This window comes from Rhipicephalus microplus, chromosome 3, assembly GCF_043290135.1.
Source record: "Rhipicephalus microplus isolate Deutch F79 chromosome 3, USDA_Rmic, whole genome shotgun sequence".
NCBI lineage: Eukaryota > Metazoa > Arthropoda > Arachnida > Ixodida > Ixodidae > Rhipicephalus > Rhipicephalus microplus.
In genome coordinates this window covers 242,633,605-242,649,634 of record NC_134702.1, presented here as the reverse complement: position 1 = coordinate 242,649,634, position 16,030 = coordinate 242,633,605, and the positions used below count along the sequence as shown (strand labels likewise).

The 16,030-nt window shown below is 40.5% G+C and overlaps 1 protein-coding gene across 1 annotated transcript; it reads left to right on the top strand.

Annotated features, from left to right (window-relative positions):
* The first annotated feature begins 662 nt into the window (after window positions 1–662).
* Window positions 663–11,878, top strand: LOC142804189 (Golgi-associated plant pathogenesis-related protein 1-like). The gene is made up of 4 exons (XM_075890858.1): window positions 663–840; window positions 8,998–9,141; window positions 10,492–10,621; window positions 11,517–11,878. The coding sequence occupies exons 1-4, from the start codon at window positions 772–774 to the stop codon at window positions 11,777–11,779; spliced, it is 606 nt and encodes a 201-aa protein (XP_075746973.1). The 5' UTR covers window positions 663–771; the 3' UTR covers window positions 11,780–11,878.
* The last annotated feature ends 4,152 nt before the right edge of the window (window positions 11,879–16,030 follow it).

Below are 16,030 nucleotides of genomic sequence, written 5' to 3'. Positions count from 1 at the left end.
TTCTGCCATAAAATAGTACCCCTTCTTTTCGCAGACCTGTTGTAAAAACAGAGTGTGAGAAGTTCGTTAGAGAAAGCGATTGCTGTTTTTTTTCGCCGCACATGTGCAAGTGGACAACCAGTTTCTTTGCATACCCCCCCCCCCCCCCCTTTCTTTTTGTCACTCGTTTTTTCGTTAGTGACAATGCGTGGGCCTTCCTGGTCAATATTATTTGGTAGGAAAGCATTTTTTCTAGCGCACATGCACTACAGCTTTTCTGCATTGTAAAAGTTTGCTTTCCATCGCTGATGAATGGATCTTGTGCCGCATTCTAATTTGTTCTCACTTTTTTCAGTAATTGGGCACCTTCTGTATTTCACGGGCACTTTCTTTCTTTTTGCCAAAAAGTTTTTTTACTTCCTTCACCAAAAAACTTAATTCTGGATATGTGCATAGTAGTAGTAGTGGTTTTTTACGGGGTCACATTGCGAACAAGGCCAGCAGCCTTCATATTGTGTTCCAGAGACAGATTGCCTTCCTTGCCGTATGTATACCAACTGCCCCAAAAACACCGATGGACCATAAATAGGGGAAGACGAACAAGATGGATGTCCATGGCAAGTGTTCCTCTCTTTCTTTTTTCTCTCTTCTCTATGCTATATAAAGAAGTGTTGCAGATAGGGCAGGCAGTTCTTGTTTCGCTTGTTTGCAGCCATATAAACCTATCGTCTCTTATATATTCCCGGAGTCTGTTCACAAGGCTCTTGAGTCTGCATAAGAATAACCGCAAAAATGAACTCGTTTGCAATAGTGATTTTGTTCCTGGCACCTTACGTGTTATCGTATCAAATGAAAAGAAAGGTAAGCTCTTGAAACCACCTTTTATGATAAAAATTGGATTTGGCTAAAGTCCATTTTTTTAGTAACACGACAGTCGTAACCCCTTTATATCTCAATTTACGCATATATGCTCACATGTGTTTTCCTTGCATATCTCCCCCAGTGTTTCAAATCAGTCATCCCATGTATGGTGTGTGATTTTTCAAAATATATTTTCGTTACTGCTAGCTCACAACACAGGTGTTAAAAGATAAGCTAATCAGGGGGTTAAGAGGCCAGTTTTGTTTGAGAGAAGTAATGTAACCACGAAAGCGTCGCCTATAAATAAAAAGGCTGGATGAAAAGAAATAACAGAGGTATATTCAAATGCGCGACCCTGTTATCACCCTAGCTTTGGGAGTTGGGGACACTCAAACTGACTGATATATTTCGTGGTATACAAATACGCCCAGAACATAAAGCGCCTGCAAGTTTGTATTTATCTTTAACAAGAACGAAAAAGAAAAGACGAATCTTGCATTGGGCCACGTGAATTATAATGCAGACCTATATCGAGGCTTCTAGGAGGTTGTCAAGCCTTAGCTAAATGGTTCAGCTCGTTATGAAGTTGCGTACAGGTCTTTGCGCAGCTGTGGCTAGGTTGGGTCTACGCTCATTCTAAGAGCTGTGACAAAGTTTATGTTGAACCACAGATGCGACACGGGCGCGTCACCGTTATTCTAAGCAAGCCTTCCACCGCCTCGGGGTCTCTTTGCAGCTGCCGTTGCCTTTCCCGTTCTTTAGTACTCTTTCGTTGTGCGTGCTCCGGACTTGGGGCTCGCCACCCTCTCTTGGTAACCATTTTCGTTGAGCTAATAACTGTGATAAGTCATGGTATTTACGCAATTTCCGAGGAACATGCCCCATCATTGTCATACTTTTATTAGGTTTGCCAGACAAAGAACAGTTCGCTAGACTGTTTCGTCGTTAAAGAAAAAAAGAGAAATTCAAGCTGTGGCACCTCCACTCACAAAAAGGTTGTGTTCACTGTGTATCTCCAGCAGTGTGTAGCTCTCCGTGCAGCCACCATTAGGCAACTCTGCGCAACGCCAAGGTTGCCCGCTCCGGGACTATGTTACTTCCTCTGAAGTCGCTTTATGTTTCACTGCACAGCGCTTTGCTCTTGGAGATTTATGACTTTTGAAATCGGATACCATTGCAAACGGATCAAGTCATGGCAGCATTGGTTCGAGCGTTCAATATTATTATTGCACCCGAAAATAGTGCTCTGGTTTGGTCATCTAAAGAAGCTGTTGTCATACTATGTGTCCATCGAAGGTCTTTTTTTTCCTTTTATATACTCAATAATTTCTCTATACTAATCTCTCATAACGTTTGATGCCCCGTTCATGCCTCAAGAGTCGTTTTGTTTGCATTTTGATTACAAGAGCAATGGAAAGGGTCTACATTCTAGGGACAAGTGTCACCATGGTAGGGCCATGGCGTCCCGGTATGACCGCCTTTCATGTGTCGCCATGGTAGGGCCATGGCATCCCGGTATGACCGTCTTTCATGCATCTTTAAATTTTCGTATACTGAGTAGGTACTGTGATTCGCTTGCGTACATTAAGGTATTTTTCACATTTATCCAACCCCTCATAGTCAATATTCATTCCAAATAATGAATTCTTTATAAATTACGTATTAGGTACGCACAACTGTTTGCCCGAAATAAAATAACTCATCACGAGAGTTAGGTAGGGTACGCTTTCAACATTCTCACTAAAGCAGATCATCTAACACATGCTCACAGTTTCCAAAGCCCTCCTCGATGGCATCCCTAATAACCCAATAATAACAAGCTGAGTGTCTCGTTTGTTTACTTTTATTTATTTATTTGAATATTCCAAGCTTATACGGGCTCCTAAAGGATGCGATTTGCGCGTACAATGCATTGAAATACTATACTCCACAGCACAATACTGCGATCATCGAGTCTGCCCAAGCCTCAAAACATGTGAATAGCCCGACGAGTTAATGCTACCGACGTACTACAAAGTCTACAGCTGTGCAAGTGCGAGTGGCACCCTATGATCGTGCAGTGCGTACTTCGCCAATTATACAGCAAAAGCCATAATCATGACGCAGTGGGCAACTCACAACGTTCCCCCGATCAGGTCTGCGTATCATACATGCTAAAATGCACTTCGTTGGCCACCTCGCTCCCGGTGAGCTCTTTTGTTCCTCCTCACTTCGCTTGTGTGGAAGGTTTACTTCGCGGGGTGAACTGGAGCCTATCTCCGCCTGAAATCTGAGAGATGTTTTTTTAGCAGCCTTTCTTTAGCAGCCGCGGTGCTGTTTTCCGTTATTCACGCAGCGTCTACAGAAGATCTCGAAAGAGTCGGTGATAGTTACCTTAGCTGGTGCTACTAGGACGACAGATGTCAAAGCTTGGCCGCTGATATATCTGGTCGAAGCGTTTCCTTCTTGTCCACCACAGTGCCATTAATTCTGGCGTTTTCGACATAGCATGAAGGGTTGCCGACCAGTAGAGCGGTGTCAAATGTCTGCAGAAAAACACAACTCTAACGAGTGCAAAGTTCAGGAAATGTCTTGCTGTTTCTGCGCTGACCCTCAACGGTATGATGATGGCACATGCACTGCGATAGCTCAAGAGATCTATATTATGAAAATGGCTAAAAAAAAGTTCTTCAAGGTGTGAAGCTCGAATGGTCATCACAGAGCGCTCTCGTGGATACGCTGGTGCTACGATCCGTAATAACCATGTCACAGATTCGTCACTCTCAGAAGTATTGTCCTCGAGCGTTGAGAAAACAATAACAAAGCTATTAGAGAATCTTTTTCTGGCGCTGATAGAGTCATTCACGCAAACAGTGAACGCATAAATCAATCAAGTTCTAATGAATGGAATTTAGTATGATGTAGCTTCTATACTTCATCAGCTAAGGAGGTAAAAAAAAATCACTACAACGAGTGCCTTTTAACTTTAGCCAAACGACAACAACATATGTTGAAGAGTTATACTGATCAAGAGCTGGTCCTTCGGACAGCGGTCGTAGAATATTCCTCGTCGAACATTAAGATTGGTGCTCTGATTCAGGTTCGGAGGACTAAGAAAAGAAATTCACCCCAAGAAATATAAAATGGCGGGCATCGTCTGGAAAACTTGCCCTACAGTGAGTCCTAAAAAAATAATGACACAATATCAGGAAGAATTCTGATCAAAATGTTTTTTTTGACAGAAATTTGATTGCAGAAGGCAGTGAATGCTGCCTGTATATCCCCAAAAAAGATGTATTAACAATTCTGCAGTAGAATTGCCCGTCAATGGTTTCCGCAGCTACCGATTAATTTTGCCTTTGTAATCACCATTCTCCAGACGGTATAGTGTTGCAAGAAACCTGGCTTTTTAAAGAGAAAAATTTTCATCCTGAAAAACTACCACAGATTTGGCTTAGACTACCCCTCTCGAGGTAGTGATTAATAAAAGTTGATCGCTTCACAAATTGCGCATCGGGTGAAAATTACAGGTCAAATAATTTATTTAGAAAGTGTAATTTTAACGTTAGACATCTCCCATATGGCATGCCGCCCCTTTTCTTTCGTAAACGCTTTTTTGTCAGGTGTTCGAAATTCTAATGTTTTAGATACTGTAATTTCATCTTGCATAAAAGAAGTAATATGGATAGGAGACTTCAATTTTCATCAGATTTCGTGGACATGCAGAAAAGATATGAGTAGGATGCGTTTTTGAGATTTTGTTTCTAAAAATAACTTCCCATGTATTAACAAGCAAACCCTCTTGTTAATGTGCAATCAGTCTTATTTTGCGATTGATCTTATTTTTTTAGTTCCAGCCTCTTTATTTCTACATGGTCTACTTCGATTGATTAATATGTGGAGTTTAACGTCCAAAAACCACCATATGATTATGAGACACATCATAGTAGAGGGTTCCAGAAGTTTCTATCACCTGGGGTTCTTTAACGTGCATCCAAATCTGAGCACACTGGCCTACAGCATCATTTCCGCCTTCATCGAAAATGCAGGCGCCGCAGCCAGGATTTGATACCGTGGCCCGCAGGTCAGCAGCTTTGTACCTTAGTCACTAGACCACCACGGCGGGGCTGATGGTGTACTTTGAGCCCGGCCACAAGTAGCCACCACATTTCCGTATTGTTTGTGTTGTACGTTCCGTGACTTCAGTAATCAGGCAGTCAATTTTTCAAATCAATTTCAATACATTTGAACAGACACTACGTGCGGCTTTCTTTGTCAAAACGAACCGAGGAAAATAAAGAGTGGGACATTAGCATCCTTATTGATTCTATTAAAAACATTCCTAAATAGAGCTAAATTTTCAGTACAGGTCTCTAAACAACGTCCTTTGAATCATTGGTGGAACTCTGATGGTTCACGTCGCTACAGCCTAAGAAAAGCGGCCTAGCGAAAACTGCTCCATAACCAGTGCCCTAGAATCTGGAACCCACGACTGCTGTTGTTAAGCGAACAGTTGCCGCTACGACAAGTAGCTATGATAGCCGACGTTTCGTGCTCCTTTCGATGCCTGGCCACAAGAAATCACTTTTCAGCTCCCTTAAAACCAAAAAGTAATCCGATCACCAATAAACATCAAATCGATAGTCTCAACGCCAAGTCAGTTGTGTACTTTTCTGGAAAATATTGCTCAAGGGCTGCGAAGCTGCTTCACGGCTGCTTCCTTTTACCACTGATAATCTTTTGTTAAAAGCATTGAATTTGAAGAGGTTACAGCGTCGGAAACAGCATAAGTGGTGAAAATATTGCCCGATTCCGCTCCACATCTTGATGGAATAACTGCATCGGTAATAAAAATAATACGTGAAGTAACACTTGAGGACTTGCTTGCAATAGTTAACCACTCCAAAAGAAATTCGTGGATAGCGCCTAAGAGAAAAATTTCGAAAATAATTCCTTTCGTAAAGAAACATGAAGCTGGGTTTACAATAGATACCATTGGGCCTATTTCACTCACATCAAATCTGGTAAAAATAATCGAACGAATTCTGAACAGTGAGACAAACATGTAGTTGGACGAAAACGTGACTTTAAGCCTATGCCAAATTGTATTCAGGCCTGGCTGCTTCATTTGGTGTGCCCATGTCGATTTGTAAAACAGGATACAACTAGCGCCTTCTAAAAAAATACATGTTGCCCCCTTAGTAACTCTAGATATTGCTAAATACTTGACAGTGTGGAACACGTTAAACTATTAAATTCGTTTACTTGCGTAGGTTTACAAAATACTTTGGTGCATGGGTTTACTCCTTTCTAGAAGAGACAGAATTTTATTGCTCCTAATCTGGCGTACCTTCTTTAAAGTATACACAAAATAGAGGCCTCTCGTAAGGCTCAGTACTGTCACTCATATTTATTGTTTTACTGTGCACGATTATAGTACACACTTATGTACATGTGTATGTATACGTTGACAACATCACATTTTTTGCTAAAACTGCAGATATACATACACTATATCAGATGCTACAATTTTATATGAACGCTGTGGACACGGGGTTGGACGACATTAATTACTCATTCATAAAAAAATCAATCATAAATTTTCCTCTTAGTGTTCCAGTGTAAATTTTCGTACTTTACAGACAGGACGTTATCCCGCAGGTGAAAATGAGTAAATACTTAGGATTGGCTTGTTCTGAAAACCTGAATGTGAGTCTGCATATAAAAACTACGGTAGTTAAAGGAGGACGGGTGGTTGAGATGCTTCGTAGGCTTGGTAGTAAAGGATGTAGTTTACGTCATGATGTGCTCATCATGAAGTAATGTATGTATATTTTCCCATTGTTAGAGTTTGGCTGTGTCTTGTTTTCTGGATCACCACCTACAAAATTGGCCCACTGGTACTTCTAGAACGTGATGCGTCACGATTATGTCTTGGGGTCCCTAAATTTGACGCAGTTATTTCTTTATATAAGGAACCACGCCTGCCATGTGTTCTTGCAACGTTAAAAATACTAAGACTTCGTACCTTTCTAAAATTATATGTATTGCGACACAGAATGTCGCAGTATGTTTTATTATTGAGCCGACGTTTTTTTTATCGGGCGTCCTTTTTATTGACGTCCTTATTATTATTATGCCGACGTCATAGAGCTCTTGGAAACATTGCAAGTAAACCTTCGGGAAGTACTGGTATAAGAATACCTGTTCAAACAATGATAATTGAAATTGACATTATATTTTTTTAAATTGCGAAAATCTTCCCTGTATAGGTACCTAAATGCCATTGTAAAAGACCACCTGGCAAGATTATAATTAAAGATCGCAAAAGCCACTGGTTCTTCCGTTTGTCGAGAAAAGGCAGAAGTTGGAACAGCATCTTTATTGTTGGATTTTTTTTATTTCAATTCGTTTACCTGACTTTACACCTATTTATCAAGCTGAAATACTTGCGACTCTCTTAGCATTACGAACATTGTGAATTCATGAAAGATGTTCTCATTCCTACAGACTGCCTGTCTGCCCCACTGCAGTGGTCTAATGGCTAACGTACTATGCTTCTGACTAGCAGGCCGCGGTATCGAATCCCGGCTGCGGTTGCTGCATTTTGAATGGTGGCAAAAATACTGTATACCCGAGAGCTCACATTTAGATGCACATTCAAGAACGCCAGGTGGTCAAAATTTTCGGAGGCCTTCACTACGGCATCTCTCATAACCATATAGTGGTTTTGGGACGTTAAACACAACATATCATTCATACTGCCTGTCTGTGTGTAATTCAGGACCTGCGCCTAATATGTCCAATGGTTTGGAAGTGTTTAACACCCTAGCGCAAGATATTCACGATTCATTCGCCCTGTGTGGATAACAGGGCATAAACCTTCAACCCTCAGTGATTATGCAGATGCACTTGCAGTGGCCTCGCATTATTGCCCTATAATTTTTATATTGCTGGCGCTAGCATTTATTGCCGTGGCATGCTTTGAAATATTTGAGACATCAGATAATTTGGAAAGTCCCCCTTGGCAACATCTGAGTTTCGTCATCTTAAGTGCCCCTGGAAAAATCGATGGCGCTCTTCAAGAAGGGCGCAGATAACGATCACAAGACTACGCTGCCCAGTTTTCCCACTGAATTTTTATCTACATATGTCTGGTCCGGAGCAGTCACCCCATACGCCTCCATTGCAATCATTTCTTCTTAATGTGCAGGTTAATTGCAAATCAAATAAAAGAACTGTTAGAAGAGCCTCTTTATAGGTTGGTTGTAAATTTATCCCTTTCGGTGCTCCTTTTTTTTGGGGAGCAACTGAAAAACTATTTAGTCACAGGAACGTTTGCGACGCTGTATGCGATTTTCCCAAGGAAACAAAATGAATAGAATGTTGAGCTTAGGCATAAGTTCTCTTTATTTCCAACCAGGTTTGTTTGTTGAGTTTTATTTTTCTTCACCTCTAGTATTTCCTATTTCAAATCCACGGTTTACCAATATATTCTTTGTTAAAACATCCCTACCTAAACATCCCGTCTGGTAAAACAATTTCATCTCAATAACGTTTCGTCCATTTCATGGCCGATGACCTGTGGTCGTTTGCGCCAGGACTCCGAGAGACAACCAACAAACAAACTTGCGGCAGACATTGTAGAATATTTTCAGATGGTTAATGTTGGACGCACAAAAGTTCCTTTCTTTGCGCCAAGGTTGAAGACGATGCGAGCGCATCCCGGTGGTACTATCACGTTCCACTCCTACAAGTGAAGCTCAAGCGTCCTTAGCAGCTTTTGGGAGCACATCCGGAATAACTATTATAATAATATTAGTAATACCTACTATTACTATTAATATGGTTGTTGTTATTATTCTTACCCACCCCTTATGAGCCAAAAAGCACAATACGTATACAGCTTTCCATGGATGCCACTCGTACAGAGGCACCTTTATTGTCGACATCAGTTTATTTTTATTCGCGCAATGAGAACTTCTCGGCACTTAACAACTTTACGTAATGACCTCTTTGCTTCTATTGCTATCAATGTCACGTCTATTGATTAGGTAGCGTCTTCATGTTATGGTGATTAGGTAGCGTCTTCATGTTATGGTTAAGCTCTATACACTCGTGTGGCCACATTGGAAAATAGCTGTTTCATCGTTTGGCGTATTCAACCATATTGCCCAGGGACATCATGGAGGAGGAAACGAGCCGACAGACTTCCATGGAAAATTCACAAATTTTATGCGCAAAGTACAGCACCAGGCTCGCATGCGACACAACTACTACAGGAGACTTCATGGCGTTCCAGATCTAAAAGAGAGCGAAGAGGTAAGCTTCTGTCTGCGAGGCAAAATGTTCTGGCTCTAATTAGCGTGCATAAGGTAAGCATGCCTATGAGGTAATCCTAACGAGAGGTGGACAGCGATGACGACATCGTTTATATATGCAAGGCTGTCGCATACGTCGAAAGGAATATATTGCCAGGAGAAGATAATACGAACAGTGTCTATTACTCATGAGATCAAGAACTCAAGTTTTACCAATGATCTGTTTTAAAGATTCCTTTGTCCACACTACTAAACATGAACTATATTAAATTCAGAGCATATGCGAGTGTGGCGAGCAGTACAAGTTACAGAGGTGGATTCGTGAAATTGATTCATCTGGGAACTGAGATTTATTCGTGAACGACTTATTACACATATGTGTTGTCGAATACTTCCGTCGGTGTTCGTGCAGTATGATGGGACGCCTTAAACAGCGGCATCAGTTTTCGTATTTTAGTTACAGATTAGTGTTGGCCATAACCATCAATAGTTTGGTATAAAGTTTTTACAGATATCCCGCACGTTTTTGTTCGCACAATTCTTTTCGTCCACCAAGGACGTGATCTTTCATATGATGGCGAAGAAGTAATCATTGACAATAAACAGTATGTAGCTCATTGAAACACCAAAACACACACACGTACGCATGTACACACACCCACAATAATTTATTTATTGACACACGCATATGTATATAATATATATATATATATATATATATATATATATATATATATATATATATATATATATATATATATATATATATATATATATATATATATATATATATACTTGCCGCCATAGCAGTGGGTGGCGCTGACTGACACTGCTATGCTTAATTCAATTCATATATAAACCCTTTAAAGTGGCTGGACGGATAGCCGTCGGGGTAGCTCAGTCGGTGGAGCATGGAACGTATTATTAAAAGATAGCATGTTGGGCTCTTTCCCACGATAGTTACCCTCTTCCCCTTTTTTCTTCACATTTACATTAGGATTCGGTGTAATAACTTCCCCTACACATTCAATGGCATCATTATCTGTTAGATCTGATTATTATTGTGTGAAACAAAAAAACGAGCCCCCAATATATATATATATATATATATATATATATATATATATATATATATATATATATATATATATATATATATATATATATATATATATATATATATATATATATATATATATATATTTATATGTATATATATATATATATATATATATATATATATATATATATATATATATATATATATATATATATATTTATATATATATGTATATCGTAAGCTATAATTTTTGTAGTTCTCATCCTACCTACATTATTTTTTTTTTACCAGCTGAATCGTTATGCTCAAGCGTGGGCTGAACGGTTAGCCAAGACGGGACAGTTCAGACATAGGAGTCGATCCCCTTATGGTGAGAACATCTATATGAGCTACAACAGTGACCCGAATTTCAAGCTTAAAGGTGAGTCACCTTACTCTGTTTTGTTATATGTTAAATAAAAATAAAAGTTGACCAATATAATTCTAGTTGTGTTTTCAGTTTACATACGTCGCCTATACCACAATAATTTGGGAACCGTGGTCAATGACTTTCTAAGAGTTTGCTTCTGTGTTTGCGTATTTATTGCGCGAGGCTGATGGTGTAATTTTAGCGTCCTTCCAGAAAACATATGAGGTTCTGTGCTTTCTCTTTTTTTTTGTCATTGTGTGTCATGGTAGATTAATCTTTATCTCTGGATATAGCTTGCTTGACTCCCTCCTGGTTTCGCTAAAATATGCTGATTTTGATGTCTTTTTTGTGGTAACGATGCATGTGCAGTAGTATATTTTGAAAGTGCAGGAATGCGCCGCTGTGTACAATACGCCGAAATAACAGGCGATTCCAGGCACCAAACAATAATATAGGGGTGGGTAAGCACACACAAAAACAAAAGCTTGAATTTTGCCGCGCTGACCAATAAGATGGCGATTCGTGGCTAGAAATAGGCCTAGTGGCCGCTGGTTTAAACTCAGATATAGCTATGTCGGGACTAGGCAGTACTAGTTCGACTTCGCTGTAGCTAGGTCTGAACTTGACATCTCATCACGTCTCGTTGTTTTCGGCCGCACCAGGGAAGAAAGAGTTCCCGTAGCACGCACGGACCTTACTCGCATTCCAAAAAGATCCCATCGACTGGAGAGTATACAACTTCGAGTTTCACCGCAACAAGGCTCAAACTTGGCGTGACTGTTGAAACCAGTGTTTTTTAGGATGCTATATTAATCCTGAGGCAAACATGAGTATAGGACGTATATATCAGATCAGTTGCTTTTACAGTATAGAGATGTGTGGTATTACACCATTTTTTTTATTGCAGGACGTGCTCCCGTTGACTCATGGTACAGCGAGATCAAATACCATAATTATAACAGCAACGGGTTCAACCCGAAAACAGGGCACTTCACACAGGTCATCTGGAAAGGCAGCCGCTGGCTTGGAACAGGCGTCGCTAAGTCACAAGACGGCAAAATCTTTGTCGTGTCGAATTACAAGCCACGTGGAAATATGATGGGCCGCTTTAGAGAGAACGTTCCGAGGCCGAACTCTGATGAAGAAATGCAGCAACAAAAATTTGGTTAAATTGATATCTGATCAAAAATATCCACGCTGACAAGCTATTGATACGTTCGTCATGTAGTTTAGCACTCACAATAAATTCATCTGCTGTTTGAGTTATAATGCATCATTTCACTGTGTTTGGCATCGTCGAACGCTCATTTAAGAACACATAGGTACTGCAGTCACATGCTGCGTCGCTTTCTTGCATAGTAATGCCAATGCTACAGGCTTTAGTGTGAATCCCAGAAACAAGTTTGTTGACGGATCGGGAGGCTATGTATGCAAATTTTCTCCTTTCTTGCAAATAAAAGAACTCCAGCCAAAAGCACTGGTCCATCAACTAGACACATAGCGGTCTATTTAAGCGCAACAAATACCGGTACCTTCGCAGATGCTAAAGTAATTAATATTGTGGTATTGACAGAAATATTGAAGCAGGCAAAAAAGAACGTGACGCAACGTGACCGCGATAAGAAACCTCTGTTTTCGCGAGGAAATGAGAACAACAATGTTTAGAAATTGAAGAAGCTGCAAGAGCATATTTGCCTGAAATCGAAAATCAAAACGTCAGCGTAGAATGTAACCGCACGCATCTACATGTGTCGCCCTATTTTGCTGTCCTTATATATTCCGGAAGTCATTCAACATGCGTAGAGTTGCGCTTACATTTCCCATTTCAGAGTCAGTAATCGGCCTTTCTTTGTCTTCATTAGGCTGGTAATGGCTTAGGTTAGTTTGTTTTCCCTTCACAGAAATGGTGAAGCGAGAAGCACTACGGACGCGGAGACGAGACCACCGTCTTCGCCGCCTCAGTGTCCTTATAGTCCTGTGTTTCCCAGCTTGTATATAAACCTCTTAAACAACATTCTTTGTCGGTGATTGCCCTGAATGTGTTTTTCTTATTATTTTTGTTTCCGCCGTCCTCCCGAATGACTGCCAGAATGTTATAAGCTAGAAGCACACCAGCTACCCTCCGTTATGGCCTTATTCGCAGGATGACATGGCACTCAAGTTCTCGCGATTGTCCCTTCTGAAGCGCGCTGATGAATACCATGAGAAGCTCATGACTACTTTGTACTATTTCGTGGGTGCCCCCCCTACTTCCGCAAGAGTATGCAAGCGCGCTTGCCGTTGTCATGGCAGGGGCAAATTTTCTTTCACATTTTTATATTGTGCGTATGTATATGTCTGCGCACTCATACAAACACCCACATAGACATAAAAAAACTGTCGAAGCCTTCGCAAATCACTTCAAGTCTGAAGAAATAGCCATGATATTTGGTAGGCAATGACATCAAAACTTTTAGTGCAATCACGGACGCAAACAAGAAGCTGATTGTGTGGCACACAGCCATAGATATCGTTATCATTTACCGAGGAAGCCTGGTAGCCAGCAAAGGTATTATCTTTCAAATATGCAATGACGTCACGTGAACTCTTGTCAAGAAACAGATAATTGATTGCTAACACATTTAATTTTCTCTGAAGAAATAGCGTTACCGATATCTGCCACTTATCGACCTCAAATGCTATATTACACGATAAGGACAATAAACTTTGGCATTAAAGAATAAACTGAGAAGTACATCCTTGAGTTCGTTCTCATAGATGATATGAAAAAAGCACGCGTTTTGAGAGTTAGTACAATTGCATGACTGTTTAATAGATTAGCAATTTGACATTTTAAAAATTGCTGACCACAGGTAGTTGTAGTTCTTGGTTTCAAAAGAGAAGGTGCCTAAAATGTATATTGTAGAGTTGGTAATGTTTGTAGCAAGAAATCACCCAAAGTCATTAACTGTATAATATAATTGGGAGTTCAGAAAGACGCTCAATTTATATTTCACGAATGCAAATAATGTGCTGTGATGAAAAATGGTATGATTTCTTTTTGTGGTATGATAAGTTACGAATAAAGCAAAGAGCTCTTTTTTGCATAATCTAGAAGCTATTTAGATTAGATCAAGACGTAATTCCCCAAATAAGAACACAGTAGTGCAAGCGGAAATGAACAAAAGAGAATTATAAATGGCGTTTTAACCATTTTCGTAACAAGGTCTGGTACATGCTTAGTAAACCTGTGGATATCGCTGTGTTCCTTACAAGAAATTCCACGTGTGGGAAATCGTAGGTTTTCGTGGCACTACACCCCGAAAAATGTATAAATTCCTTGTGTCGCTCCTGAAGTACAAGAAGGAACATGTACACTCAATCGCACAAATGCAGAAAGTCTGCATGAACTGCGGGCTTATTTTTTTTAAGCTGATCCTTTCATCCGCTTATTCTTCTCCGGAACCCGATGACTTGTCATGAAGTGGTTTGCAGCCTTTTAAGGGTCTCAAAAATTAGCCATTTTTTTCTAATAGACCGAATATCTTCAAGGTAACAATATTGGAGCTGTTTCTTTATTTACTGTGAAAATAAAGGTGTGTAAAAGTTAGGAGAAAACAAATGCGTGAAATGTAGGGTCATTCGAGCGTTAGGCCGGCCTAAGATCGCAAGATCATTGATTTGAAACCACGGAGGGTGTTGTTTTTTACTTTCAAACATTTACAAAAACGTCATGCTTTTTTCGTTTCACATAGTTAAGAAAAGAAGGCCACGTGAGCTACGAGTCACAAGAAGTTGAGAGCTGATCGGCTGTCAGGTGGTGTTCTACAGTGATAAAAAAGTTAACAGAACCCCTGCTAAGAAATTGTGCGGCAGCCTAGCATGGAATTGCAAAATTTGGTTCGAATGCAGATGACAGAACATTCCCAATCGTATATTTATTTAGAACACGTGATAAGGCGATCGTTTGAAAAAACGAGGACGTCGTGGATGCCTCACTGTCGACCAGCTGCCAGTAATGGGCTTCGTGACTAGAACAGGATTGGACACCCTGGTGCTGTACTTGGCCACTACCTCTCATGACTACAGCATTTAACCTTTGACTCTCTGGTCCCTGGCGGCTGCCAAGCAACTGTCCAAGGCGGTAGCCCCACATGTCAAGCAGCGGAGAGTGCTGAGAATCTCTGTGTTCCTAGAGGCCATCATTAGAATCTGAAGTGGGCCAAGTTCAACGCTAGAATACTGTCAGGTGAGTGTAGTCTAGGTGTCTTATTTGAGGAGTTTGATGGTGGTCAATGGGATATAACAAGGCTCAGCGAAATTAGGTGGCTTATACAGTGCTGAATAACGAACACGTGCAATGTTACCATTAAGTAATTCACAGGAAAAAACTAAGAGTGGAGTTTCTTATACACAATAATATCACTGGCGACATCGAGGAATACTAAACCATCAGTGAGCGGGTGGCAAGTATCATAACTGAGTTTAACAAAAAGGTACAGGAATGTGCTACAGGCCTATGCGCCGACATTGAGCCATGATGGTCATTTGATATGACGCTTCCATAAACCCTTAGAGCCAGCCTATAATAAAGTAATGTCTCCATATACTATTCTGATTGGTGACTATATTGCCAAGGTAGGCAAGAAACACACAGGAGACCATGCAGTGAGGTAATACGGCATCGGCCCTTGAAATCCATGTGGGAAGTTATTAGTAGAGTTCGTAGAACGTAATAATCTACGAATCTTGAACACCTTCTTCAGAAGATGAGCTAACCGTGAAGGACGTGACGTAGTTCAAATGGCAGAACTAAAAAATGAAATAGACTTTACCTAGGTGTGCACAGCCAGGTATTCTACAGGTTGTAGTTGTTGGCATGATCCAATGCAGTGGCCATAGAACGGTAAAAACTTGTATTAACCTAGATTTTTAAAAAGCAAAGATAAAAACGTACTCTAGGAGCCAACTACTAAACTAGTGGAAAGGGTGAATGTTCATCCAGGAATTCAGACTTTACCTTCAGAATAGATTCGAAGCAATAAAGAAGGTAACCGACGTTACCGCTGACACAATTACGATAATTTTACTCGTATCATGAAAGAGTGTTCAGTGAAAGTCGGAGGTACAGTCCCTAGTTAGCACACTGGTAAAATATCTCAGGAGACAAAAAAAACTTATTAGCAGGCGACAAACTATAAAAGCCTCAAATGCAACCGACGAAACAGAGCTAGTGGAACTGTCTAAGTTTATCAATAGGCGTAAGCTAGCTGACATCAGAAGATATAACATGGCGAGAATTAAGCGGACTGTTAAAAGCGGCAGAAGCCTGAAATCGGCGAAGGCAAACGTGTGCATAGCCTAAAACGTGATTTTTACATTCAAGAACGAGGAACGCACTGTCATAACTAATACGGACAGAACAGTCGAGGTGGCGGAGGA